This window comes from Acipenser ruthenus, chromosome 30 (genome assembly GCF_902713425.1).
Source record: "Acipenser ruthenus chromosome 30, fAciRut3.2 maternal haplotype, whole genome shotgun sequence".
Classification (NCBI taxonomy): Eukaryota; Metazoa; Chordata; class Actinopteri; order Acipenseriformes; family Acipenseridae; genus Acipenser; species Acipenser ruthenus.
Window position 1 is genome coordinate 12411428 of NC_081218.1, and position 27900 is coordinate 12439327.

The window sequence follows — 27900 nt, forward strand, 5'->3', positions numbered from 1 at the left end:
TTTGCTTTTTTTTTTGTCGGAGTGCTTGTCATTGAGAGGAAGGTAGCTTCTGTATAGAGCATAGAGAAAGCTGATCCTGTCAGCTAAAGGCTGGCAACTCAACTGGGAATTATTTATTTTTACAGTTCGGAAGAACTGAAGCAGTGGAACCCTGTTTTTGGTACAGCCTTTACTCTTGTAAGTATATCAAGAGGATTATCCTGCTCTCTGCTTATACAATACTGTATGTGTGAATGTGCTTCTGGGGGGGAAGAAAACACTGCTGTGTCTACAGGTGTTTTGCATATTCTGGCTTGTCAGCATAACTAATGTCTAGGTTCGAGCTCAGTTTTGGGGCTGTGCTAAAAGGTAGAGGGTTCATGATATCAGTGTTTAGTGATGCAGTGTGGAAGGAAGTGGGTTCGAGTGGCACAGTGGTTGAGTGCTGAGCTGCAGTGTGGAAGTCAGTGGGTTCGAGTGGCTCAGTGACGAAATCAACAGTGTACATATATATATACAGACATGCTCAAATTTGTTGGTACCCCTCCACAAAAAACGAAGAATGCACAATTTTCTCTGAAATAACTTGAAACTGACAAAAGTAATTGGCATCCACCATTGTTTATTCCATATTTAATAGAAATCAGACTTTGCTTTTGATTTTTTATTCAACATAATATTGTAAATAAGAAAACAAATGAAAATGGCATGGACAAAAATGATGGGACCGCTAACCGAATATTTTGTTGCACAACCTTTAGAGGCAATCACTGCAATCAAACGTTTTCTGTAGCTCTCAATGAGACTTCTGCACCTGTTAACAGGTAGTTTGGCCCACTCTTCCTGAGCAAACTGCTCCAGCTGTCTCAGGTTTGATGGGTGCCTTCTCCAGACTGCAAGTTTAAGCCTTTTCCATAGATGTTCGATAGGATTCAGATCAGGACTCATAGAAGGCCACTTCAGAATAGTCCAATGTTTTGTTCTTATCCATTCTTGGGTGCTTTTAGCTGTGTGTTTTGGGTCATTATCCTGTTGGAGGACTCATGACCTGTGAATGAGACAGAGCTTTCTGACACTGGGCAGTACGTTTCGCTGCAGAATGCCTTGATAGTCTTGAGATTTCATTGTGCCCTGCACAGATTCAAGGCACCCTGTGCCAGGCGCAGCAAAGCAGCCCCAAAACATAACCGAGCCTCCTCCATGTTTCACTGTAGGTATGGTGTTCTTTTCTTTGAAAGCTTCATTTTTTCGTCTGTGAACATAGAGCTGATGTGACTTGCCAAAAAGCTCCAGTTTTGACTCATCTGTCCAAAGGACATTCTCCCAGAAGGATTGTGGCTTGTCAATATGCATTTTAGCAAATTCCAGTCTGGCTTTTTTATGTTTTTCTTTCAAAACTGGAGTCCTCCTGGGTCTTCTTCCATGGAGCCCACTTTCACTCAAAAAGCGACGGATGGTGCGATCAGAAACTGACATACCTTCACCTTGGAGTTCAGCTTGTATCTCTTTGGCAGTTATCCTTGGTTCTTTTTCTACCATTCGCACTATCCTTCTGTTCACTCTGGGGTCGATTTTCCTCTTGCGGCCGCGCCCAGGGAGGTTGGCTACAGTTCCATGGACCTTAAACTTCTTAATAATATTTGCAACTGTTGTCACAGGAACATCAAGCTGCTTGGAGATGGTCTTGTAGCCTTTACCTTTACCATGCTTGTCTATTATTTTCTTTCTGATCTCCTCAGACAACTCTCTCCTTTGCTTTCTCTGGTCCATGTTTAGTGTGGTGCACACAATGATACCAAACAGCACAGTGACTACTTTTCTCCATTTAAATAGGCTGAATGACTGATTACAAGATTGGAGACATGTGTGATACTAATTAAAGAAACTAATTAGTTTGAAATATCACTATAATCCAATTATTTATTATCTTTTCTAAGGGGTACCAACAAATGTGTCCAGGCCATTTTAGAATATCTTTGTAGAATAAGCAATAATTCATCTCTTTTCACAGCTTCTTTGCTTTATTCTATGACATACCAAAGGCATGCAAGTATACATGATAAAATAGATTTTAATTTCATCACTTTTGAGGAGGAATGAAGCATTATTTCAATGAGCTGTAAGGGTACCAACAAATTTGAGCACGTCTGTATACGTCTGTCTGCATTTGGTTTGTATTTTAAAGACATGTACTCTAACGATATCATTGAGACTTAGAGATCGAATCAAATTTACATTCTGTTTAGGTACTAATGACATCTCCCTATTAACCAAACCTCCCATTACTATAGGGTGGCATGCCATGCAAAATCCAGTGCTTGGTAATGTGCGGATGAGACCCTGCTCTTCACTGGATTATTTAAAGATATGCTACGCTGGGTCAATCCGCTGCCAGGCAGCACCCTGTTTAGAGGGATATTCAGCTTGCATTTACAAGGGAAGGGGAAGTGAAGGTGTGTTGGGCAACTTTGCCTGCCTGCTTGAGATTTATTGACCTTAGTGGAGTTTAGCCTGTTGCTTCTCTCTTCAAAAAAAAATAATCCACATTTTAACAACAGTGCCTCCTAACGCCATTCTGGGGCCCTGGTTGAGTTGTGGGCCATTGGAAAGAGCGCCCCCTACTGAGCTACCAACACCACTTCATAAACTGCAGAGCCTGATCTTTCTAGTGAGGTCACTGGTCCAAGTACTGCCGAGCGTTGCGTAGCACCCTAAAGCAGATCAGCAGTGGCAATGTACTGTATTAGGAACACATATATAGGGGCAGCAGTGTGGAGTAGTGGTTAGGGCTCTGGACTGTTGACCGGAGGGTCGTGGGTTCAATCCCAGGTGGGGGGCACTGCTGCTGTACCCTTGAGCAAGGTACTTTACCTAGATTGCTCCAGTAAAAACCCAACTGTATAAATGGGTAATTGTATGTCAAAATAATATGATATCTTGTAACAATTGTAAGTCGCCCTGGATAAGGGCGTCTGCTAAGAAATAAATAAATAAATAATATTGCAGAGGGGGAGTGAAAGATACAGCAACATGCTTCTACTGATATGGAACAATAGTACCACAATGGGTGGTTGAACTGGTTCATACTATTGGGATGCCAGCTGTATGCCAGTTTACCAGTGTCAGCCTAAAACCAGCTAGGTTCCCATGTGCTCTCATTGCCCCGCAGTCCTGAACCATTGTGTGACCACTGGAGATTCTTCTATCCATCTGGCCCCAGACACGGCACACAGTACACAGGAAATGAGAGACAATGGCAGTACTGAGTACGGACACGCTCCCCAGCCTCCCCGGCTTTGCTAGGCACAGCTGAGTGTTTGTAAACACACTGGAGACAGAATACTGCTTTGAACCGCCTGGGCTGATTCACGGCTGTCTTCTCTTTGGTTTGACTCGCTCAGAGGTAAGAGAAACTGCTAGGCTGCAGTGTGGAAAGTAATGAGGTTGAGTTGCTTAGTGGTTAGAGTGCTGGGCTGCAGTTTGGAAGGCAGTGAGGTTGAGGAGCTCAGTTTTGGTTTGGCCTATATTCGTGTATAAGGGCAACTTAAAATAGAGGTGATATTAAAGTTGATACAGGACTTTCCGTTGAGGAAATACATAGGTTCAGAAAGCGTGAGACAGACATCAAGACCTGGACTGACCTGGCAGGTGGAGAAAGGCAGCATGGGAGACCAGACTTCCTCTCAAATGCACATTTACATTATTCTTGTACTGGTGACAAAGAAGGGCAGGCATGTCTTGCCATCAATTAATAAAGTCTGTAGATAATACAGTGGCTCTGCGCTTGTGAGGGACAGTCTAAAAATTCTGAAGCATTGCTAGGCTTGGAAGATCCTCTTCTGAGGTTCATGTCCAGGGTTGTATTGGAAGAGAACTAGATCTGCTCTTGATACTTAGTCTGAGGAAAGTCAGAAATGCAACAATCAGTCGGAACACCCGTTGATGAGTCTGCTAGTTTAGTTCATTGAACCGATTGTAATTAAACATGTGAGCTTTGTATTATTATGTGTTCGTGTAGTTTTTAAAAGGAAGTTCAGCAGATAACAGGGGCAGTTCTGTGATAAACAGCACCCTGAGCAGTGAGGATTAATTGCATTGCTGATGGTTACTTTTTAAAAAAGCAACAAATGGATTGCAGTACGAGCTACACTTGTTTCTGTACTGTGGATTGGGTAGACAGCTGTACCATTGGAGCTACACTGAAATGATTGCTGGACTACCTTTGGGGAAATACACAAATTTTAATTAGCCGCTGGAATGGATTTGTTTATTTATGCAAAGGTTTCTGCAACAAAAACTATATCCTTTATTGAGCAACTCCCTAGTCACAGATCTCTTGTGCCTTCTTTGCTTTACTAGGGTCAAAGGTTAGCCATAAAGCTCCACCCAACCCAAAAGCCTGTTCAGCCAATCAGAGTGGTTTACCAGAGAGCTGCATCCAATCACAATAGTGTCAAGCAGCACCAGTCCCAATCACCTACAGCCAATCGTGTTAGTGTCATGCTCACTTCTCAAAACAGCACATGTAGAGATACTGAAGCTGTAGTCCGACAACTGTGATCAGTTTAAAAAATAATAACCAACATTGAACATGAATTGTGTTTATGTACGACCTTTCCCCTAGGGCTGTCTATCACCCCCAGAATCAATGGGATTCAAGTACACCAAACCCTCAATCTACACCATGAAGGGCATTATATTCCATTAGATTTTATTACATTAAAAAAAATATTTGTATTCTTAAAAGAGAATATAGAAGAGACAGTTGATTGTGTGGGTGTTTCATTTGTTTTTTCAAGCCGCGTGAGTGTTTGTGTGCGATCATTGTTCTTCCAATAGTAGCACTTCCTCGATACAGGCAGCGTTCCCCCCAGGGGTAAACATGTTTACATGCCACTATTTTTTGCTCCTTATTACAAACTGCTTCTTTCCGTCTTGTTCAATCGATTGCTGTTACGGACAATATTAGAACCTAGCAGAAAGGTGCTGAGGGAAGAAAACAAACAGGTTGAAAATAGCAGGGTGTGCTGTGTGTAGGTGGAGAAGTGAATCTCCACTGATCTTTGCATCAAATTATTCCACTGGCTACTAATGCATTTTTCACAGCTAATTTGATGATCCCCTTTGACATGAACAATAGAGTAGCACAGTACCTGCACTAGTAGCATTGCATAGAATACTGTGCATATATTAGCATTACAAATAGAATGATACACGGGCTAGAGAATGCCTTATTGTACTTTACTGTTCTATTTTCTAGAATGAGAGGTTCAACCACGCAATGATCACGGGAGCAGTTAAGCATTACCATTTATGCATTTGTTTCTTTTACATTTTTTAAAGGCCTCGCTGGGGAGATAAATACACAGTAGGAGTTTCCAAAAAAAAAAAAAATCTGCATTTCCATGCTATGCATGTAAAAATAGACATATGTTCTCTGGCAGATCAGATAAAAATAAAGCCATTTTATTAGTTGTTCTAGTTGTTTTAAGAACTTGATTTATGGCTGTATATACTTTGTGCATGCTTTGTTACTGCTGCTTTGCATGATACATTGACTCAGCTTTGTAGACCTGAGTCACTTCCTTAATCTGGAACCAGCAGACATGACACAGTGATTTAATATACACATTAATCTTTAAGTTTGAAATATTAACAGTACCACATTGCTGTTTTTACATTAACCCCGCCTGTGCTGAATTCACAGTTCGACGCTAGATTGCCGGATCAGAGCAGCAGGTATGCTCTTGTTATTGGAGTTACACCCATCCTCAAGCCAGGAAGGCTGTTGGGTTGTCACTTTAACCACACAATGATTGGGAAAGAAGTGAAAACGGTGTGGAGCTCATTATAAAGAACATGTTGCAATCTGAGATGGGGTTGTTGCAGCAACAGCAAGGAATACTGTTAACATGGTATTCATTTGAGCTAACTGTGCTATGTGCATGTAGTCACTAACTTGAATGGCTAATTTGCAATATTATTTGTCCTTTACTGCTAAAACATTGGCCGCCTTTCTTGAACATGTGCAGAACATACCTGACCAAACAATCTCTGTATTGTTCCTGTTTATCAGAAAACATTGATGCCACCACCATACTTACAAGTGATTTGTCAGCACTATTGTCTTTACTTTGATTTTCCATGGGGGCGGCTCAAAGCGTTGATGTTTCTTCTGCATGGTGTCAATTCTTTGCCTTACACGTTCTATATTTAGCACAGGCAACTGGAGATTATTTATATTTTGAGAAGGACTTTTATTTAAGCAAGTCGAGAGTCGCCTTGGGACTGGGGCGGAGATGAAGGAAGGTGACAGACATCTTTCAGCACGTTCGAGCCAGCCGCAGTACTTTAAGCTTTTAAGTAGGCTCTGCAGAAAGGGAGAGGATTGCTGGAGTTTAGCTGATTTTCAGAATTATTTTTTAAAGATAATATTAGGCAAATTTGATTCTGAAGGTGTGGGTGATCAAGTAATATTTTTTCCACAGCAAGTCTGAGTACAGGAATACATTGTAATTACACCTAATAGTTATACTTCTAAAGATAATTGCAATTATGTACGACTAAAGTGGCTGAAATTACCCAGTACATCAGTTATATTTAATCACAGAGGTTTGGAGATTTGGTGCTTAGTTCTAATTGAGTGCCATTATTAAAATGTAATCCTGTCCTCTATTTCAGTGAACCAGGGAGAACCAAACTGACCGCAAGACTGAAAATCCAGAGCTCGATTTCTCATTTGCATGGCTAATTAATCCACAGCGGTTTTAGGTCTCATTTTGAAGCATGAATGGAAACTTGGACAAATACTGCCCTGGGCTGACGCTCTGGTCTGTGTGTGTGCGTGTGCTGACGTGTGTGTGTGTGTGTGTTAATAAACAAGATAAATGGAGCGCATTCCGATTTGAAAAGCATTCTTGACAGGGCAATTAGGCATATCAAGACTTGAGCAAATTAGAACAGGAACATTGCTCTTTTAAAAAGGAAATGCAAATATGAAAGCCCCATGTGCATACAGTCTTGATCTTAAAAAGCATTCATTTGCACAATGCACATGCTAATGGGGCGAATGCTGCAGCGTCATGCAGGTGCAGCCGTGGTCAGGCCCCAGGTTTTCCTCGGTTTTCTATTGCTGCTCCTGTTTCTGTTGCTTTGGAGGTGCTGCGAGGCGGAGTGGCAGGGAGAGCGGGCCTGTTTTGTTCTTCTACTTGGGAAGTGCAATGAACCCTAATTCTGTTTGATCCTCTGTCATGCACCCGTTTATCTCACAGGAACGTTACTTTGTTTTACATCTGATAACGAGGACACTGGAGGGTAGCAAGCCTGAGTCGATCACACAGGTTGGCATTAAACAGGAGGCAGTGTGGGTCAAACAATACCTTTCCATCCTTTGTAAATTCTGCACTGTTGGGGTCAACATGCTACCTGTATGAGGTTATTGTGTGCATTGATCGAAATGTCTCTGCAGCCGTCATCTTCCCACACCAGTTGCTGCTGTCTTCAGGAGCCACATCGATCAATCTTCTACCCTGTAGTGACCCACTGGAGTTATTCTGTGTGTTGCCTAAGCTACAAAGGAGCATAGGTTTTTTAAAAACCCTAACCCTCCCCTGCTGCTCTCACTGTCTGATCCTGCTGAGAAGATGCATTAGCGGTAGCTGCTGAATTATCAGCACCACGTCCACACTCCTCTGCTTCCATTGTCGGGGGATGCTATTCAGGGCACGGTGACATTTCAGATTCTGTGAAAAGCTGTCTCTTCCCAGACTCCCCTGCCGTGAACATGATGCTCTTACTGGAGGCACAGAAACCAGTCGCTGAGTAATCCCAGTATTACCCCACAGGAGTCGGAGACAGTGGAGCGGTCCTCGCTGCTTTCACCCCAGGGACCGTGTCCAAACCCAGACAAACAAGTCAACTGAGTTCTGGTGGTCTCAGCCAGACATCTTCATGAGTTTGCCTCCTGCAGTCAAAGAAACTTGTTCTGTCTTGTAGTATCAAGGACCATATACACAAAGCATTCACCACCAGGCATTCTTTTTTTAAATGTGTAATTTTGTTATTCTTTTAAGACATGTATTGTTTTAAAAAATAAAAAAAACTTCATTCAAAGTACAGAGGTTTTGCAAAGTTGATGAACATGTCATAGAAGCCTTGATTGGGTTGTGATAAGCTTTCCTGCCAAGCATTTGGAATTATCAAAGAATCCTATGCAATAATCTGGCTAGGACTGAAAATCCAGTGACTATCTTTTTGTTTGTGGAAGGATGCTATTGGCTTACAGCACTAGGAAGCTCCCCTATCAGTGCACACATTTAAGAGCTGCTCTGGAGGAATAGATCTAATGTGTAACTTTTTGTACCGCTTCAGTATCAAGATCACTGCCCCCTTATCCTTGTGCATGTGAACCTATCTTTTGTGTTACACACAGAGTCTCTGAAGGCACATCGATTTGGATCATGCCTTTCCTGCTATTAATACCCTACCTTATTATCCAGTTTAAAGTCCAACATTTAACACCCTGGTTTATTCAACTTGAGGGATGTTTCTCAGTGAAAACCTTATTGGAAGTTACTACCTGAGCAATGCTAAAGGTGGCAGTGAAAACGTGTCCTGTGTCTGAATGAAAACCGTAACCCCCCTTCTGTAAGCCATAGCATTTTTATTGTGTTTGATGGAATGGACGATCAAAGATCAGGGCTGGCCTCTTCTTATCACAGACAGGAGTGGGGATTGATCAGCGACACTTTGCAGATTTATCACTGTGCCTCTGTACTGAGAAGGGGAAACAGTGGTCAAAAACAGAGCTGTAAATTGCCAGTCATCACAGAGACGGCAGATTGATCAATTACTGCGAGACAGAGATGAGAGAACAGGCAGGGCTGTGTGCTCCCCTCGCCCCACCCCATCTCTCACTCCCCATCTCTGCCATGCACGCTGCCAATGTTGCCAGTGCTGTGCTTTCTAGGGTAGGTGTCAGTGCTCTTTTTGCTGATGCAGAGGTGTGTAGGTGGCATGCTATATTTAGAAATGTGGTGCAATGCTGCAAGTTAATAACGTAGTTTGTAAAACTGAGCTTTGTGCTGCATTGGGTATAAGTCAAAATATGGTATGAATTGTAAAGCATAGTGAATCAGGATAAAACAGTGAATGCATGGCAACATCAAATATAGCCTCAGTTGTAAAGTGCTAGCTGTGACAGAATGGAGTAATATTGGTCTCGCACAAACCTATGGTGGCTGATTAAGGACAGTGGAAAAAAATAAATAAAGATAAATGATCTCAGGAGCTCAACATTTCAAACCGTTATGTTGAGATCATGATAAACTATCCCAGGATCTTGACATAATAACATTTCCCCCCTCATCGTACAAACCAGATATATAAATGAACATTTAATGTATGTGTGCATCCTGCTCTCTATTAATATTATCTCCAAACAAACCTTACAGAGCAACTTGCTGTGGGTTTGAATTATCACAGTGATCTAAAAAGAGGTATTCTTCTGTTTAAGATTGGACCTCATTTTCCGTTTCACTCATCAGATCCTGAAGACTTTTTAAAATGCAGACGATCACCCTGCAACACTCTGCCTCTAGTGGATGTATGTGGGTATTTCTTATTGATGTATTTCCATGTAAGAACATTTTGTAGTTACCCAAATATTACCATGTTATTACATGGTTATATATGGCCTGTAATCAAAAGTGCTTGCAGGATTTTTCTAGAGGTTTTTCTCGTTTCTTAGTTCTGCGTTTGGAGGTTCATGGGTTAAAGAACAGAATCCAAATATACATTAGGAGACTATAAAGGCTCATTTGCAGCACTTGCCGCAGTCTGTGTTGTAAATGAATGTCTCTGTCTCCAGGGGGACTGGCAGTCTGTTTTTTCTCACCTGTGTTTTTAATTACATTACACAGTGAAATTGATTCCTCAATCGAGAGAGGTTGACAGCCTCCTCCCACCTCCCCTGCCCCTTCCTCTCAAAGTCCTGCCTTTAATTAATCAGGCTGCAAACCATGCAACTACAATAAAAGACTGGTGCAAAAAACCAGAGCCCCTAGCAACAAGCTCTTTTGATACTCGGTAACCACTAGCCACAGAGAAGAGAAGGAGATGAAAGAGGAGAGGGTAGAGGCAGAGGGGGAGAGAAAGAGAGTACAGAGGAGAGAGGAGAGAGGAGAGGGAAGAGAGTGGGGGAGAGGAGAGAGGAGAGGGTAGAGAGAGGGGGAGGGGGAGAGGAGAGGGTAGAGAGAGGGGGAGGGGGAGAGGAGAGGGTAGAGAGAGGGGGAGAGAGGGGGTAGAGGAGAGGGTAGAGAGAGGTAGAGGAGACAGGAGAGGGTAGAGAGAGGGGGAGAGAGGGGGTAGAGGAGAGGGTAGAGAGAGGTAGAGGAGACAGGAGAGGGTAGAGAGAGGGGAAGAGGAGAGAGGAGAGGAAAGAGAGAGGGGGAAAGGAGAGAGGAGAGGGTAGAGAGAGGGGGAGGGGGAGAGGAGAGGGTAGAGAGAGGGGGAGAGAGGGGGTAGAGGAGAGGGTAGAGAGAGGTAGAGGAGACAGGAGAGGGTAGAGAGAGGGGAAGAGGAGAGAGGAGAGGAAAGAGAGAGGGGGAAAGGAGAGAGGAGAGGGTAGAGAGAGGGGGAGGGGGAGAGGAGAGGGTAGAGAGAGGGGGAGAGAGGGGGAGAGGAGAGGGTAGAGAGAGAGGTAGAGGAGAGAGGAGAGGGAAGAGAGTGGGGGAGAGGAGAGAGGAGAGGGTAGAGAGAGGGGGAGAGGAGAGAGGAGAGGGTAGAGAGAGGGGGAGGGGGAGAGGAGAGGGGAGAGAGGGGGGAAGAGGAGAGAGGAGAGGAAAGAGAGAGGGGGGAAGGAGAGAGGAGAGGGTAGAGAGAGGGGGAGGGGGAGAGGAGAGGGTAGAGAGAGGGGGAGAGGAGAGAGGAGAGGGTAGAGAGAGGGGGAGAGAAGACAGGAGAGGGTAGAGAGAGGGGAAGAGGAGAGAGGAGAGGAAAGAGAGAGGGGGAAAGGAGAGAGGAGAGGGTAGAGAGAGGGGGAGGGGGAGAGGAGAGGGTAGAGAGAGGGGGAGAGAGGGGGAGAGGAGAGGGTAGAGAGAGAGGTAGAGGAGAGAGGAGAGGGAAGAGAGTGGGGGAGAGGAGAGAGGAGAGGGTAGAGAGAGGGGGAGAGGAGAGAGGAGAGGGTAGAGAGAGGGGGAGGGGGAGAGGAGAGGGGAGAGAGGGGGAGGGGAGAGGGTAGAGAGGGGAAGGGGGAGAGGAGAGGGTAGAGAGAGGGGAGAGGAGAGGGTAGAGAGAGGAGAGGAGAGAGGAGAGGGTAGAAGGAGGGGAAGAGGAGAGAGGAGAGGGTAGAGAGAGGGGGAGAGGAGAGAGGAGAGGGTAGAGAGAGGGGGAGAGGAGAGAGGCGAGGGTAGAGAGAGTAGAGGAGAGAGGAGAGGGTAGAAGGAGGGGAAGAGGATAGAGGAGAGGGTAGAGAGAGGGGGAGAGGAGAGAGGAGAGGGTAGAGAGAGGGGGAGAGGAGAGAGGCGAGGGTAGAGAGAGTAGAGGAGAGAGGAGAGGGTAGAAGGAGGGGTAGAGGAGAGAGGAGAGGGTAGAGAGAGGGGGAGAGGAGAGAGGAGAGGGTAGAGAGAGGGGGAGAGGAGAGAGGAGAAGGTAGAGAGAGGGGGAGAGGAGAGAGGAGAGGGTAGAGAGAGGGGGAGAGGAGAGAGGAGAGGGTAGAGAGAGGGGAGAGGAGAGAGGAGAGGGTAGAGAGAGGGGGAGAGGAGAGAGGAGAGGGTAGAGAGAGGGGAGAGGAGAGAAGAGAGGGTAGAAGGCAGGGAAGAGGAGAGAGGAGAGGGTAGAGAGAGGGGGAGAGGAGAGAGGAGAGGATAGAGAGGGGGAGAGGAGAGAGGAGAGGGTAGAGAGGGGGGGAGAGGAGAGAGGAGAAGGTAGAGAGAGGGGGAGAGGAGAGAGGAGAGGGTAGAGAGAGGGGGAGAGGAGAGAGGAGAGGGTAGAGAGAGGGGAGAGGAGAGAGGAGAGGGTAGAGAGAGGGGGAGAGGAGAGAGGAGAGGGTAGAGAGAGGGGAGAGGAGAGAAGAGAGGGTAGAAGGCAGGGAAGAGGAGAGAGGAGAGGGTAGAGAGAGGGGGAGAGGAGAGAGGAGAGGGTAGAGAGGGGGAGAGGAGAGAGGAGAGGGTAGAGAGGGGGAGAGGAGAGAGGAGAGGGTAGAGAGAGTGGGGGGAGAGGGATACAGGAATGGAGATTTGGAAGGGAGGGGAGAGGAGGGAGAGACAGATTTGTCACCAACAGTGTGAGCGAGTAGAAGGTCTTGAATGATCAACAGCAATATTCTGTCTGACACCTGTAATCTAAGCGGTGCACTTTTCAATTATTTCCACAGAGACTGCACACCTTTGACAGTAGGTTTCCATGGATACCACATGGAGTTCCATCATGAAACTCAGATCACAGGGCAAACCCGAATTAAAAAACAATGATCCACTCTTAGGAGTCATTTCTGAGAACTCAGGCCTGGACAGATGTCATGACCCTCAATTCTCACCCTAAAAAGCTTTCATGAAAGTTTCTCAAAAACCCTTTCAGCTAAACTGAACTGTTTGTAATTTGACGATGTCTAAAGCTAAACACCCTAGATCCACTCTTGATGAAAACAGTCAATGTTGTTGCATTCACTAAAGGACATCAGACCACGGACAACATCTTTAAAGTCTTGTGTTTAGAAGTTTTGATGTCTTGGATGATCAATACTTTGCCCAATAGTTTTGCCCCCCAAGTAACAACATTTCTTACTCATAAAAAAAGTAAATTGGTCCTCCTATATGTGAATGATATAAAAAGGCCCTGGTCTCTTACATGGTGTTCCCAATCATTCCGAGTAGTCCCAGGGGATCTGTGGTACCCTTTAAAGGGATGCTCAAAAGTGAAGCCAATGTTTTACAAAACTAACATTTCAACTAAACTGTAGCAGTAAAAAGGGTACAGGAGGTAACTGGGGTAGGAATGTCCAATGGGCTTCCGGTCTGCTTAGTTCTATCAGGTTTTCTGGTATTGTGACACTGGCTGCGTTTGCTCATTCCCGTCGCTGATATCTCTTAACTGGGCTCCTTGCTCTCCCCCTTCTGCAGGGTTGCCCGTCCACACCAAGATGAACAAGATGAAGAACTTCAAGCGGCGCTTCTCCCTGTCCGTGCCGCGCACCGAGACCATTGAGGAATCCCTGGGCGAGTTCACCGGGCAGATCAACCAGCTCAACAACCGCATGAGCGGGGGTGAGCGAGGGAGAGGGTGGGAGCGGGACCATGTACGGCTTGTCTTTAGAGAGCCTTAACACTTCCTAGTTCCTTATAGAGTGACCCTCACACTTCTGCCCTCACAACAGGGTCCCAATTGGTGACCTAGAGTCACAAGTGAGAGTCTTCACTGTATTAGCACTCCTACGATAACTAAACACTTAAATGAGGCTAGGTCTGAAACGCAAATCCATTACACAGCTGCAAGAATTACTGCTAGGAGTCTGTTCTCTGATGACTAGAGGGTGTCATGATGCTTAATGCCGCCATCTAGTGAGAGCATAGGGAAGCACAGCTGTCACTGTATTGCTTTGTGCAGCCAAAGGTTTTGCATCCCCCTATAGAATTAACTCATTTTGCTTCACAAAGTCGAATGAAACCTGCTGAATAATGTTCCGTTAACATATCGAATTGCATACTGCTTTGTAGTTCTTCATCTACTTAACTAAACATATACTTGACATTTCGAAATCTAACATAAAGTACTGTACCAACATTATGGCTTCCTGTAGACTTTTGCAATATGATTTTGTAGTTTCTTTGATTACATGATGTTAAATAAAAGATCTATACATTCATGTATTTTTTTTCTAATTATGTCTCAATCCTAAAATTCTTGGTGATGCAAAACTTTTGGCCATAGCTGTAGGTTTCCCTGATTAAAAAAAGACAGTTGTGTCTAACATGGTATTTTTCAAACTTTTCTCTAAGTGCTGCCACCCCCGTATCTCTAATGCTTGTGATTTTCCGCCATGTCTTGGTAGATGAGACAACACCTCGCAGATGACAGCTGGAGATGCCAGATCGCTAATTATTCCTCTCCTTGCCTGAGCTGCTAATTAAGTTGAGCCGCCTAATTGAAGCTCCCACACAGCAGGCAATCAGTGTGCTGCGTGATATCCAGGCAGAATGGCTCTTGGGCTCTTTCTGCAGAAGCTGCTCCGTTACACAAATTAGCATCGTTAGATTTCAGATCTCATTTTCTGTTTCTTCACAAGGTACCCCAACTCCCGGGCTCGTACAGACTGCACACAATTAAAACAAGCCGTTCTATCAAGTGCACTGCTCCCTGTCAGGCTGAGGCTTCCTGTGTGGCGCATTTAAGCTGCACAGAGCATTGAAGCTGATTTGCCAAGGTGAATATGCCGTTTAAGACAGTATGTGCTTCGTGTGTCTCAGACTCAGAACGTAGCTCCAGTGAGCACTGTGCAGTCTGTTTTTATAAAAAATACCCTGCCTGCAGATAAATAGATCAGATATTTCACTCTGTAATATAGAGCTAAAAAAAAAGATAGAATAATGCCCCCAGGAAGTGAAGAATGCTTTTGTATGATGTGAAACTTTAACATAATGTGTGTTACTGTATAAACAGCTAGTTAAATAGATAGATAAAGCTAGAGAGACAATATACATGAAAGCAATCTGATTCAGTAGTTGGAGGGGGAATGTGGGGCTAATCCATTGTGCCAACCGCTGACCCGCACCAAAGAAGCTCAAGTGGGGCTGGCAGAGTGACAGAAGCCCCCGGGACAGCTAATAATAGGCAGGAGATGGATTTGTCAGCGCTGTGTGTGTGTTCTCTCGGGGCTGTCAGAAACGATGCACTGACTGTGCCAAGAGGAATCAATCAAACTTCCTTCCTACAACGGGGATCGTTTTTCAAGCACTAGACGGGAACCACCACATTCTCACACAGATGCACCAGGGGGACGAGATACACAACTGCCCCAAGTTCTTCAAAGCGTACCCCCGTACTTCTCTACTGCAATCTGTGGGCTGCTTTTATAACACAAGGAAAGCTACCACATCTGGAGTCTTGCACCAGTTAGTAGTTTAAATCGTAGTCACAGAACTGCTTCAGAGCATCAACACCTTCTGAGGAGTACTGTTAGGGTTTGTAGACCAAGCCCAGGCTATTTAATAAGGGTCTACTTTAATGGTCTAAACAGTGTCTGATCTAAATATAATGAAGTGAGCAAAAAAATCATGTTTCAGAAAGTTTGGGAAGCCCAGTGGAAACCGGAAGTTGTCGTCTCTGTTTGAACTATTGATGCCAACGGCATGGCTTTTCTTGCGACAGTATCCTCAATCTGAAATGGTGCTTTCTTTTAGAGCAGACAGCCAAACAAAACCAATCATGATGCAAGAGCTTCCTCGGCTATGATCGAATGAAGCATTGCAAACGGCCCTTGCAATGGCTAGCGATGTGCAAGCGGTAAAAGCCTTGCTTTAATAAACCGCCCGCCATGTCCTGTACTAATATTGCTTTGGGTTCAGGGGAGTATTGATGTGCACTGGCAGGGGAAGCAGAAAAACAAGCAGCAAGGGCTATGAGAGAACAACAAATCCATAGACACATCCATCTTCCTAACATACTCCAACTGGATCATTGTACACAGTCACTGCATCCAGACTGGATTTCAAATCCATTTCTTCATGAAGGCCTGTGTGTGAATACAGCTCTGGTCACAAGAGGAATGAGTTTGTCTGAACTTAGAAATTAACACAAAACCACCACACAACGTGCACAGGTCAGGATGTCTGTCTCTCTCAGGCTTGCAAAGCTGTGAAAGAACCCCAACACCGCATCTGTCTGCATCAGTGACATCACACTTTATAATCTGTCACAAGCACTAAATTCACACCCCAATCCTGTTTTGAAAGGGAATAAATCAGACACATATTCAGAGCAGCTTGAAGTAGATTTAGGAAGCCAGTGTGGGCAGCTTGGGTTAAAGATAATCATTAAACAAATAATGACTTGGTGCCGACCCTAATTACTGGCTTGAAGATCAAAGTTGTCCTGATGGCCTTACAATTAAAATTACAAATCCGCTTTGATATCCGCTCTCGTCTCTCCCCAATCCTTCGATTCCCCCTTCTTCAGCAGTAGCAGGGAAGCTGTTTGCTGTTCGCTCGCCCCCGCACAGTGGCAGATGAATTGAGAGCGATAGTTTGTGAATCACGATTAATCTTGACCAGAAGTCTTTTTCAAAACCTATGCTTGTCATTCAACTAATTTAGTTTCTCCTAGTATTTTAATCTCTGTTGGGTGTTTTAAAGTTACGGGTGAGGCCTGATCTGTCAAAAGTTGATTAGGGAAGAGTTCAGAGCAGACAGCTGGTCATTCATCACAGGTTTATTTTCATAACGATCCCCAGAGAGGAAATGAATAGTGTGTTCTTATCTGTTTTGTCTGTGTAAACCTCAAATTGTCAATAACACATACAGAGGGGATTTCAAAAGGACCTCATGTTTTTTTTTCATGTTGGCTCTTGTGCGCTCGGACAGAAACAAGCTAATTAAGCGACAATAGATAAGAGTGAATTAATAAGAGGCTGAGGTGATGTGTTGCCTGGGCTTTCACCTACTGGAGTCACATGGATAACTGAGGATTGTATATAACCATTATATATGGGTGCTGATATCTCTGTGAGTACTCTGTGGTATCGTTCTTGTGTAAATGAGCTGTCCCTCATTTGATTAATTTGTAATGCTAATGTATTCTTTAGGAGGCCTCTATGTAAGATGCGCCTTCCTGTTGCCCCTCATAAAAGATTTCATTTGAAAAATAAACACAAATACAATTACGGTTTTTGAACAAGCAGGGCGAATGCCCACAGTCAAAACTCAAGCAGGCAGAAGTGTCGAAATCAATAAAAATGATGGACATGGGTGATCAGATGATACCATACGATGGATCGATGCATCACCCCTGCCTTACACGGTTTATTTAAAGGATGGTTTTGTATCAAGGAAACGTGAATGGTTTTTAAGGAGGATTAGGCAGCTATGGACGGACATGACTACTGTCATTTCAGTAATAACGACTGCTGTCTTTACAAAACATCATCATGACCAAGATACACACGCACTTTCGGGGAACAGATGGGACGATCAAGCTGCTTGATTTTACTGTGATGTAAATGCAAGCTATTAAAAGACATACAAAGCTTTAATGTAGACAAGAAAAGCCTTTGATCCATTAAAAGGTTGATTACGTGGCACTTATGAAAGCTATCATCATGATCATAAAAACAACATTTCAAACCCATAAGCACTGTCCACACAAAAAAGGGACAAACTGTCAATGTCCTTACATAGCGGAGTTCGCGTTTGATATTTATTTTTGAAACAAGTGTTCTCTGTTGCGCTCGACAATCTAATAGTGACAGATAAGACGTCAGGTTCTGATTTATCTACTGTCTCTCCAGAAGGTCTGTTAGAAATGTAAAACAAACTCCGCTGGTTACATCAGACTGCATTGTTAGAATGGATGTTACCGTTAGTTCTTATTTAATGCTGTTATATAATGTACTACAGTACATTCTGCATAGCCCATCCTGGTGCCTTACCACAGCGGTTGGTTTAATTGGGATTGTTATATAAGTATACAATACTATACAATACAAACTAGTCTAATGATGATAACTAGTAGTGACCTAGTTTAAATTGTATTACTAGTAGGTTGGTTATATTTCATAGTTTGAAACAACAACTCTCAATTGAAACTGTGCTTGCCTTTTTGCTATACGGTCTCCTTATGAGAAAATAATTATTTAGGCTGCCTCATAAAGCAAGGCGATTAACACTTCTCCGCGTGTCAGTAGTAATTTGGCAGGAAGTTCGGTCAGGTGCATTGTGGACTCTGTAGTTTCATAACAGGAGCGTGCATACTGATCCTGGCACGTAAGTATTAAAAAAATATATATTTTCTGGATTTTCCAAACGTAAACTCAGCAGAGGCATTTACACGTTTAAAGGTGGCAGCCTGGTCTATAACACACAGGCATTCCTATTCTGTCCTCCCACAGACCTGGTCCCCAGTGATCTGCAGCTGACAGCCCTACACCCCGCCCTGCAGCCACACCGCAGTCCTGCTCCCTGTAATGAGGGCACCCAGTCCCCCACGCAGCTCCGCTACCGCAAGAACAACCGCCACCGCCGATTCTCCATGGAGGTGGGTACTGCTGCCTGGGTGCTATTCCTTACGCAGGGGCAGAGGGCGCCAGAGAGCAGCGGTAGAGACTGCCTATGCTGGTGCTGTGACAGGTGTTGAGGTCTGTTTTAATACTTACCCTAACATTGTTAGACCTGATCTTTTGCAGACCTCATTATTTTAGTAATGTTAATATGTGGGCCTCCTCTTGTTTGTAACTTTTGTTCTCATGTCATGTGATTAAACGGTGGGGTAGGTTTATGGCACAGAGTTCCTGTTGTGGTTTTGGTAAAGTTTGTCTCTTTGTGTCCCCCTCTCCAGGACATCACCAAGCGCATATCCCTACCTGTGGACACCCGTCTCCCGGAGGAGTTCCTGCAGAAACTGCACATGGACAGTCCGCCTGTGTCCAAACCGCTCAGCAGGACGTCCAGACGAGCATCGCTGGTCAGCACTCGCCTCCCCTTCTGAACTCTGACCTCCTTTCACTGCCAATCACAAAGCGTTTCTATTCAACACTGGGAGCAGATTGCGCTATTAAAATGAAACACCCCAGCTCACTTTACAGCTGCACTTGCAATAGCATATTACAACTGCACAATGCAATGTAAAATATATGTAAACTAGTTACAAGGCAACCGGCATTAACGCTTTCACAGATACATCACAAGTCATTATTTATTTCCCTAGTAGTTATTTTGCATGAATGTGACGTGTATGATACTTGTAAAGGTTTATTAACGTATACATTATTGTTAGATTTTTATACAGTGAGTGTATAAACATGGCTCCATGTATTAACGCCTCTTTCTTGGACACGTTTATTCTCTTTAGTCTGACATTGGCTTTGGGAAGCTGGAGACCTACATCAAGCTGGACAAGCTGGGAGAGGTGAGAATAATCCCTACTGTTCAATAAACAATCCCAGGAGGGCTTTTGTGGCGTACAGGGCAGTTCAGATACATGTAGAGCAGTAGAGCCCACTGACAAACTAGAGCCCACAGCCCCTAGACTTCAGAACACTGACCTGTAGCACTGACTGACTGACTAAGTGGATTAACCTATCTTTCCCTCCCCTCTCTCTCCTCTCTCTCCACTCTCTCCCTCCCTCTCTCTCCCCTCTCACCTCATCTGCCCTCTCCCCTCTCTCTCCCTCCCCTCTCTCCTCATCTCTCTCTCCCCTCTCACCTCATCTGCCCTCTCCCCTCTCTCTCCTCTTTCCCTCCCCTCTCTCTCCCCCCTCTCTCATCTGCCCTCTCCCCTCTCTCTCTCTCCCGTCTCTCCTCATCTGCCCTCTCCCCTCTCTCCCCTCTCTCTCCCCTCTCTCCTCATCTGCCCTCTCCCCTCTCTCTCTCCCCTCTCTCCTCATCTCTCTCTCCCCTCTCACCTCATCTGCCCTCTCCCCTCTCTCTCCTCTTTCCCTCCCCTCTCTCTCCCCCCTCTCTCATCTGCCCTCTCCCCTCTCTCTCTCTCCCGTCTCTCCTCATCTGCCCTCTCCCCTCTCTCTCCCTCCCTCTCTCCTCATCTCTCTCTCCCGTCTCTCCTCATCTGCCCTCTCCCCTCTCTCTCCCCTCTCTCTCCCCTCTCTCCTCATCTGCCCTCTCCCCTCTCTCTCTCCCCTCTCTCCTCATCTGCCCTCTCCCCTCTCTCCTCATCTCTCTCTCTCCGCTCTCTCTCCTCTCTCTCTCCCGCCCCAGGGGACCTATGCCACGGTGTTTAAGGGACGCAGTAAGCTCACAGAGAACCTGGTGGCTCTGAAAGAGATTCGACTGGAGCACGAGGAGGGAGCCCCCTGCACTGCCATCCGGGAAGGTGTGCCCCAGCAGTGCTATAGCCAGGGCCTCTAGTTTTCTGTTTTTATTCTACATCTCTCTCCCTCCCTTTAAACCTGAATTAATAGTTGTTAAGCCTTAACTGAATACCAGATTGTTTAAATTAGCGACAGAAATTCCAATAGGATATGTTTACCAGTGAGCTCCCTCAATCAAAATACTAAAACAAGGCTGCCACCTAGTGGAGAATCTAATGAAGACAGGTATGAGACAGGTGTATTGCAATTTAAAGCTTGCATGCCAAACAAACTGATATAATTCAGCTATAAATAGGTCTGGTAGGTTTGCTCAATCAATCAGTTAACCTATGAATTTACTAATTTACTATACTAGAAAATATTTTAAAAAAAACAAACTACCATACAAGAACAAGTGTTATAACCGTGGCAGGCCAATGAAGGGGATGGTATGGCACTGCATGGCTGCGGGGTGTGTGTGTGTGTAACCCTCCTCCCTGTGCCCCACAGTGTCCCTGCTGAAGAACCTGAAGCACGCCAACATCGTGACACTGCATGACATCATCCACACAGACCGCTCCCTCACACTCGTCTTCGAGTACCTGGTAAGCCATCTGGGATGAAACAGACATGAGTGCATATACAGCCTTCACTTCTAAATCAAGAGAGCTATGTTGTGGAGTCATGTACTGCATTGGACAGCCCTGAATATACACAGTGTGGGACAGCAGTGCTATCTAATGCATCACTTCACTCTATGGTGTTCTGTAATGTGTTCCGATTCTCGATTCTCATCCACTCTCTCTCTCTGATCTGTGTTGCAGGATAGTGATCTGAAACAGTATCTGGACAACTGTGGGAATATCATGAGCATGCATAACGTTAAGGTGAGATGACAGAACTGTACAGTGTCTTGCATTGTACTGTACTGGATTGTATAACAGTAGTCACAACAAAACCCTGATTAAATCCATCATCAGGAGTAAATGCTTAATTCTGCGTGGTACAGACAGAAAGCACAATGGTCTTTGTGGGTACTAATGGATTCGTGGTTATGTCATTGTTCATTCATTGATTATTTGTACCCACTTAGAACACTGGATTGGATTGGATAGGCTTGTACTGTATTTCTCACTGGTATCCCTTCCCTCTCCTCAGATCTTCATGTTCCAGCTCCTGCGTGGTCTCTCATACTGCCACAAGAGGAAGATCCTGCACAGGGACCTCAAACCCCAGAACCTGCTCATCAACGAGAAGGGCGAGCTCAAGCTGGCTGATTTCGGTAAGGGGCATCCGTCAGCGTTTTCATTCAGGTTGCTATTGGATAATTACTTTCACACGTACCTTGGCACACACGGCATACCAGATTATTAAGATTTTGTTTTGTATAGCTACTGGCAGCAGTGAAATCAGCTGTCTTAGTGCCAGTAAGAATCGAACACGGTTGCTGAAGAAGCCAGTTCTAGGGAAAGCTAAAGAACATCAGCTTTAATTCATATTTAACATCAGACTTATTAGTGGCTAAGAAAGAACAACTTATTATTTCGTTTCAGCGTGTCCAGAAAGAACTGTAAAGTTACGACCCTGTAATTCAGGCTGTAGGTGCACGCTTTTAATTGCACGGTTTGTGTTTCAGTGTGGTCAGGGCTTCATTGGTGTTGTATTCCTCAGGCCTGGCACGAGCCCAGTCAGTCCCCACCAAGACGTACTCCAACGAGGTGGTGACGCTGTGGTACCGGCCCCCCGACGTGCTGCTGGGCTCCACAGAGTACTCAACCCAGATCGACATGTGGTGAGTCTCCAGCTCCAGCTCCTTCCCACTGACTGCAGCCTGATCGGGGCTTCTTATCACAAGGACCCCTGCCAGTCGAACATTATCAGGGCTGGACAAAGAGAAAAGAGTTTATTGGCTTTTAGTTTAAAGAAAGAGAATGGGTATTAAGATTTTGTTTTGTGTAGCTACTGGCAGTAGTGAAATCAGCTGTCAGTAAGAATCTAACACGGTTGTTGAAGAAGCTAGTTCATTTTTAACATCACTTATTTAAAGCGGTCTTGAACTGTTCCACCTGTGTTTCATTTAGAGAGGATCAGAGACTAGCACAATTGAAATTGCAAATTTATTTAACATTTGTATATGTTTCATTTAAATCAGCCCCCTTTCGGATGAGATTAAGGCAAAATATAATGCAAGTTTGTATGTGACATTATTCTGCAGCCCACACTATGGAAGTTATTGAAGTTAGCATTAGCAGGGCACTGAAACGATGTGTGCTCTCTCCTCGCTGCAGGGGTGTGGGCTGCATTCAGTACGAGATGGTGACGGGACGGCCCATGTTTCCGGGCTCCACGGTAAAAGAAGAATTCCACTTGATCTTCAGGCTCATAGGTGAGGTTTACAACTGCACTCTCCACTTTAAACACTAGATGGCGAGCAAGTGAGTGCAGGTACGCACTAGCCAACCCGAACAGAGCAACCCAAGCTGTGCCATTCCAGTTGTGCAGTAATTTTGGTTCACTAGCCATGCATTTACCAGCAATAAACTTGAATAAGGAGAAAAAAGGAACTGTGCAAGTGTGCTACTACTGTCGCAGCTTGCCTACCAGCACAGCTACAATGCAACCATTCTCGTTGCTTCATTGCAAACCAGCCCATAGCAAACGTTATGCTGTGATGCCCTTTAAGAGCTTTTGAATCTTCATTCATTTCAAGCAGCCTAATGCAATCTGTGAGAAAAATCATAACAGCAATAAAACCCTTGCTTGAAGAGAATTCTGAACACATTCTCTAGCTTGCACGGTAAATATAATAATAATAATAATAATAATAATAATAATAATAATAATAATAATAATAATAATAATAGCAACTTTGGAATTAAGTGTTCCCACTTAAGAAGGTCATAAAAAAACCATATAGATGCAGATTGGATATGGCAGGTATGTAAGGTTTTACCTTAAGTTTGTAATTCCTTTGGAAAATACACTTCTGCCCCTGTTGAAAACAAATCAAACCCCCGAGTTTGAATTTAAGCTCCTGGTTTCTGAATATGTTTGCAGATTTCTAAAGGTAGTAGACAATTATCATCAATAAGTTACCTTGTTGTGTGACCAGAATCCCACTGCGCTTCCGAATAGGAAATGAGAGTGGGTTATCAGCGTTAATCAATATCCTTTATCAAAATAGTGAGCTTTTCCAGACTTGGTCGCCAGCTCTTAGTATGCTCTTACTGAGGTTTCAACAATGCACCAGTGCCCCCCTGTGGAATTCAAAAGTATTCCACAGTGCAAGCATGGGTAAAGGCAGACTGCTTCTACCCAAACTAACTGCAGTATTTTTAGACTTGCAGCACAGACAACCGAACACTGCGTGCTGGCAGGGTCTTTGACTCGGAGCTCCAGGGATGCATGGGTTCAGTTTCACACCACACAGATTAATGACCCTGGGTACAGTGAGGCTGTAACAAATACCAAGCAATCAGCATTAGGCTGAGAAAGATGTCCCGTGGATCGGTACAGCCCAGGAGACAGTGAGAAAGCATTCTGTCCTCTACACTGGGATCCATTGGGATGATCCCCTTTGCAAGCTAACTGTGCCATGCTGCCAGGCCTGATGTCTCAGTGCAGGCTGTCCTGCATTCATCATTCCTCTGCCTCTAATAGCTTCCGCTCCAGGCATGTAAATTTCCAGCTTGTAGAATGAGTTACAGACAGCTCACTGAACCGTCCAGGGCTAGTTGACTGCACAGGCAGTACAAGCAGACAGCACATCCCAATTGCTCTTATTTGCATTTGTACGCTGTATGGGAATGATTTACGCAAACTACCTTTTTTTGCCAGTTTATCTACCATGCTTAGTAACTTTTCCAGCTTCTGAAAAGACTCCTCGAGGTCGATGAGAATGTGGGGAGCCATATCAGTGTTTCGCCATGCACTGAAGCCCACTGGAGAAGCATTGACACCTGTACAACACTAATATACCCCCCAACCTCTTTCTGAGTTGAGTCTTTTCAGAATCAATTGTTTTGTTGGATCAGTCAGTATGCATGGCAAATAATGTATCTGAGGCCACGGTTCCTTCCCTAAGGCTGCCTGTTTGTTCTGTTTAAATAAACCTTTCTTGTTTTACAGGTACGCCGACAGACGAGACCTGGTCTGGCATAACAGCTAACGAGGAGTTTAAATCTTACCGTTTCCCTCAGTACAAACAACAGCCCCTCATAAACCACGTGCCCAGGTAGCATTCCGTCTAAGATTACAATTGTAGATTTTTAGAAAGGCATTTTAATAGAACACCTGGTGGTCAAATGGCATAGTGATTTTTTATTTATTTATTTTTCTGTATGGATCCTTTTGACAGAACTTCTTGTTTTGAATAATAAAATCCACTTTGCAGTCCATGAAAACGTTGTTCGGTTGTGTGAGAGAGGGTTAGATAGTTTACCCTTCTTTTCCATAGCGCTGTTTACACCCTTTCAAGTATGTTAATAAATGCCTTTGAAATACTGTAAAAGTCCTTAAAATATTGTAAAAAAAATAACAACGCTAAACAGCCCTTCCCTTTATTTTTGTTCTAGGTTAGACACAGAGGGAATTGACCTTCTTGCAAATCTCTTATTGGTAAGATATATTTTTTGTTTTTTGTATTTCTGTTTGCATAAAAACTACCGACCGTGATAATGTTGTTTCAGGTGGCCTGGTTATATTATGATTAAAAGCTGTATCGCTGGTTGTTGATAAGTAAATTATTCCTATTAAATATAAGATGAACCCAGACCATTTCTAAATGTTTCAACCTAACATTTTAAACGACCCCCGTTTTATTTTATTTTAAAGACAGAATAAGACGAAACAACACTTTCAACTAAACCCAGAGAAGCTTGGTTAGATTACAACCCTGGGGCCAGTCGGCTTAATCCATGTGGAAAACTATCGGCTGTAGCTATTAATGAAATTGCTTAACAGTGGCCTGAGGGTTCGATTATACACAATTCTATCCAATGCCGTCCATGTAGTCTCAAGAAAGTTCTGTCCCATCAGGGCCGTTGCTCATTCATGTTTTGTTTTTTCCTTCATCCTAACCAGTACGAGGCGAAAAGCCGGATATCTGCGGAAGCTGCTTTGAGGCACCCATACTTCAAGAGTCTAGGGGAGCGGGTCCACTCTTTACCTGATAGTAAGACCACAGCTTGGGTGGGGTTTAACACATTTCCTCCATAACACCCAGGGTCCTATTCTGAAGCAAAGCAAAGGCACATTTTCCGAGAGGAACAGAACCTATAACCACGTTTGTGTTTGTGCAATCTTACATGAACCATCGCTCAATCCCTTTCAAAGCTGTGAAAATGAGCTACATGTTTTATTTAACACAGTGTCTATGTATGAATGTCACTGGAACTGTGTAAAAGTGTGGTCTCGCTTGAAAAAAAGGTGCACGATTCTGTTTAAGTTATTGAACATAACATATTCTGCAATCGTTCTTAGTGTAAGAGACTTTGGCCCTGGACTTGCTATTGTACAATAATCACACCTGCAGAGTGTCCATTTCTCAAAGCTTTGCTCAGGACATTGTGCAACTAGGTCACCTGTGTATTCAGAAGTAATGGGCATGCTTTGTGTGGGGTCACATTAGACTTGCATTTACCTGCAGGGTTTTTGAATCCCACAACCCCAACCCTGAACAAGGTAATCTGGTAAGAATAACCAGTGTGTGGTCTGCTCTTTTCCTCTGCAGACAGTTCTGTGTTCTCCCTCAAAGAGATTCAGCTTCAGAATGATCCAGGATACAGGGGCTCTGTATTTCAACAAGCAGGTGGGCTCGTCACACATTCAAATACAAAGCACACCATTGACTCAAATATATATATATATATAGATATATATCGGTATAACGGTTATATTGTGTGTCCCCCGAGACCCGCGTTATAGCGAGGGAGCACTGTATATATATAATGTCTTTTTTTCTTAAATATTGGTGCATGTGAAATTGCGAAACGTTCCTTTCAGGTATATCTAATTCAGGTCACACCCGCGCAAGTGAAATGAGGTTTGTCACAAAGGGCTGGCGGTATTTAGATCCACCACTGTTTAGATCAGGGGTGGCCAATCCCGGTCCTGGAGGGACATTCCACTCCAGGTTTAACAGGTAAAGTGAGATCATTTACTACTTTAGGGTCTGGATAGAGTTTTAATTAGTTCAGTTACACAATTTAGAACAGGGTTGGAACAAAGACCAGGAGTGGAAGAGCCAACTTTGGCCAGCCCTGTTTTAGATCATTTAAACAGATCCTATTGTGCGGAGGGCTCGCACTGAAAGCGTAGACAACCTATAGTGAGCAGAACCTGAGACTTTCAGACTCCAGTGTTACATTGTACTGTCATGAAAAGAGACTTCTCGTTTTCTTTTTCAGCCCGTGGCAAGAACAGAAGACAGAGCATCTTTTAGGCTCAGGAAGGCGGAGTAGCTGTAAAGGAAGGGAGAGGGAGAGTGGGGTTTGCATTGCAGAAGAACAAGGAGGACGAGCTGCCCGTTGGGGGAAGCCTGGCTCCTGTGCTGAACTCTTTACATTGAAAAACTTGAATTCCCAGTTACACCACAGCAGACCACCATTAGTCTGGTTTAGCAACATTCTCTCAGTATTCATTTCTGCTGTCTCCAGTTACAATTCCCAAGCCTTTTCCATCCAAGAGCCTGCTGGGTAATAAAACCAGGATAAGTCTCCATTGGTAGTTCTGAATGCTTTTATTGCAGTGGGATTACCCAAAGTGGACTTCCTGTTTAGTACCTGAGTGCAATCTTTATTGTGATTCCACAGTAAGTTAAGACATTGTGTGGAGGCTGGCTCTCATTATAAGAGTCTGAGTAACCAGCACTGTTCAGCCTTGCTTCACGGTCCTCTCGTCCCAAACTGAACGTGAAGACACACAACCTATTAACTTATAATAAGGGTAGAAGTAGGAACCTCCTGGTGTAGCCAGGATATTTGATATTGCCCACAAACTCGCTGCACCGCCTAGTATGCAGAACCATGGAGCCAGCAACAGTAAGCACCCCACATTGTTCTCTAACACTGAAGAAAACAGACCTATTCAGTGCAGCCCTGATACGCTGCCTGCTCCTGATTCAGTGTATACCTCTCATTCAAGATGATCCAAACTAACCCCAGGCGTGTTTGTGATCTTTCCTTTCCACCATGTGTATTTGCTCTACCTGTCACCCCTGTTTGTGATACTCTCGCATGGGGAAAAATACAGAAGCATACAGTTAAATGACATTTTATAGCAACATCTTTGTCCATACATGTCAGTTAATATACTGTATGCTCATATACAGCTGGTCTTTAAAATGGTGCAATAGCATATATATATAATCTGCAGTTTCTATGGCTGTTTACTTTGACTTAAACTTTACTGATGAATAAATACTATATAAATACAACAAAAACAACAGTAATAACAAAAACAATTAAATAAAAGAAATATGAAATGTATACTTTTGAATAAACTGTATTTTCTGATCTCATCACTGGAATTGCCGGAGTGTTTTTGACGTGGTCTGTGAATAAACTGACGAAGTATTCGGAAGCTGTTTTAAATACAGCACATGTAATAACTAAAGAATTAATATAATGTCTTAAAATGTTTTCATTTTTGGAGAATGTGATCATACAGAGGAGTTAAAGAGTGAATTGTATGTTAAACTATTGTAGATGACGTCTAATTGTTTTATAAATGCGGTCTGTTTAGATTTTTGTATGGAATATGTGGTATTAAATATTATGTGTGATTATTTTATTCTGTTATGAAGATTATGAAACTGAATGTATTGTGGACGCTGCCAAGCCATAATGACAATGAGAAAAGATGAATAAATCCTAAGTAAATAATTGGTTTGTTTGTAGTTCTGTATCATT

General features: G+C 44.0%; 1 protein-coding gene across 2 annotated transcripts; it reads left to right on the forward strand.

Annotated features, from left to right (window-relative positions):
* On the forward strand, positions 1–27873 carry LOC117397334 (cyclin-dependent kinase 18). Of its 2 annotated transcripts, none has more exons than XM_059004832.1 (16): positions 1–177; positions 13098–13241; positions 18077–18222; positions 18523–18648; positions 19036–19092; positions 19899–20013; positions 20501–20595; positions 20815–20877; positions 21149–21272; positions 21662–21782; positions 22279–22376; positions 24119–24224; positions 24565–24607; positions 25073–25163; positions 25722–25799; positions 26398–27873. In XM_059004832.1, exons 2-16 carry the CDS (start codon positions 13118–13120, stop codon positions 26430–26432), a joined length of 1422 nt encoding a protein of 473 aa, XP_058860815.1. In that variant the 5' UTR covers positions 1–177; positions 13098–13117; the 3' UTR covers positions 26433–27873. The 2 variants fall into 2 exon arrangements, with proteins under 2 accessions (XP_058860815.1, XP_058860816.1); XM_059004833.1 differs by lacking the exon at positions 1–177 and adding an exon at positions 14261–14398 and having other exon boundaries at positions 13124–13241.
* Positions 27874–27900: the final 27 nt, after the last annotated feature.

Coding starts and splice junctions, on each gene's coding strand:
- LOC117397334 (XM_059004832.1), top strand. CDS start 13,118: ATGAACAAGATGAAGAACTTCAAGCGGCGCTTCTCCCTGTCCGTGCCG. Junction 20,878..21,148: donor TGAGCATGCATAACGTTAAG/GTGAGATGACAG, acceptor CCCTCTCCTCAG/ATCTTCATGTTCCAGCTCCT. Junction 25,800..26,397: donor CTCTGTATTTCAACAAGCAG/GTGGGCTCGTCA, acceptor TTTCTTTTTCAG/CCCGTGGCAAGAACAGAAGA.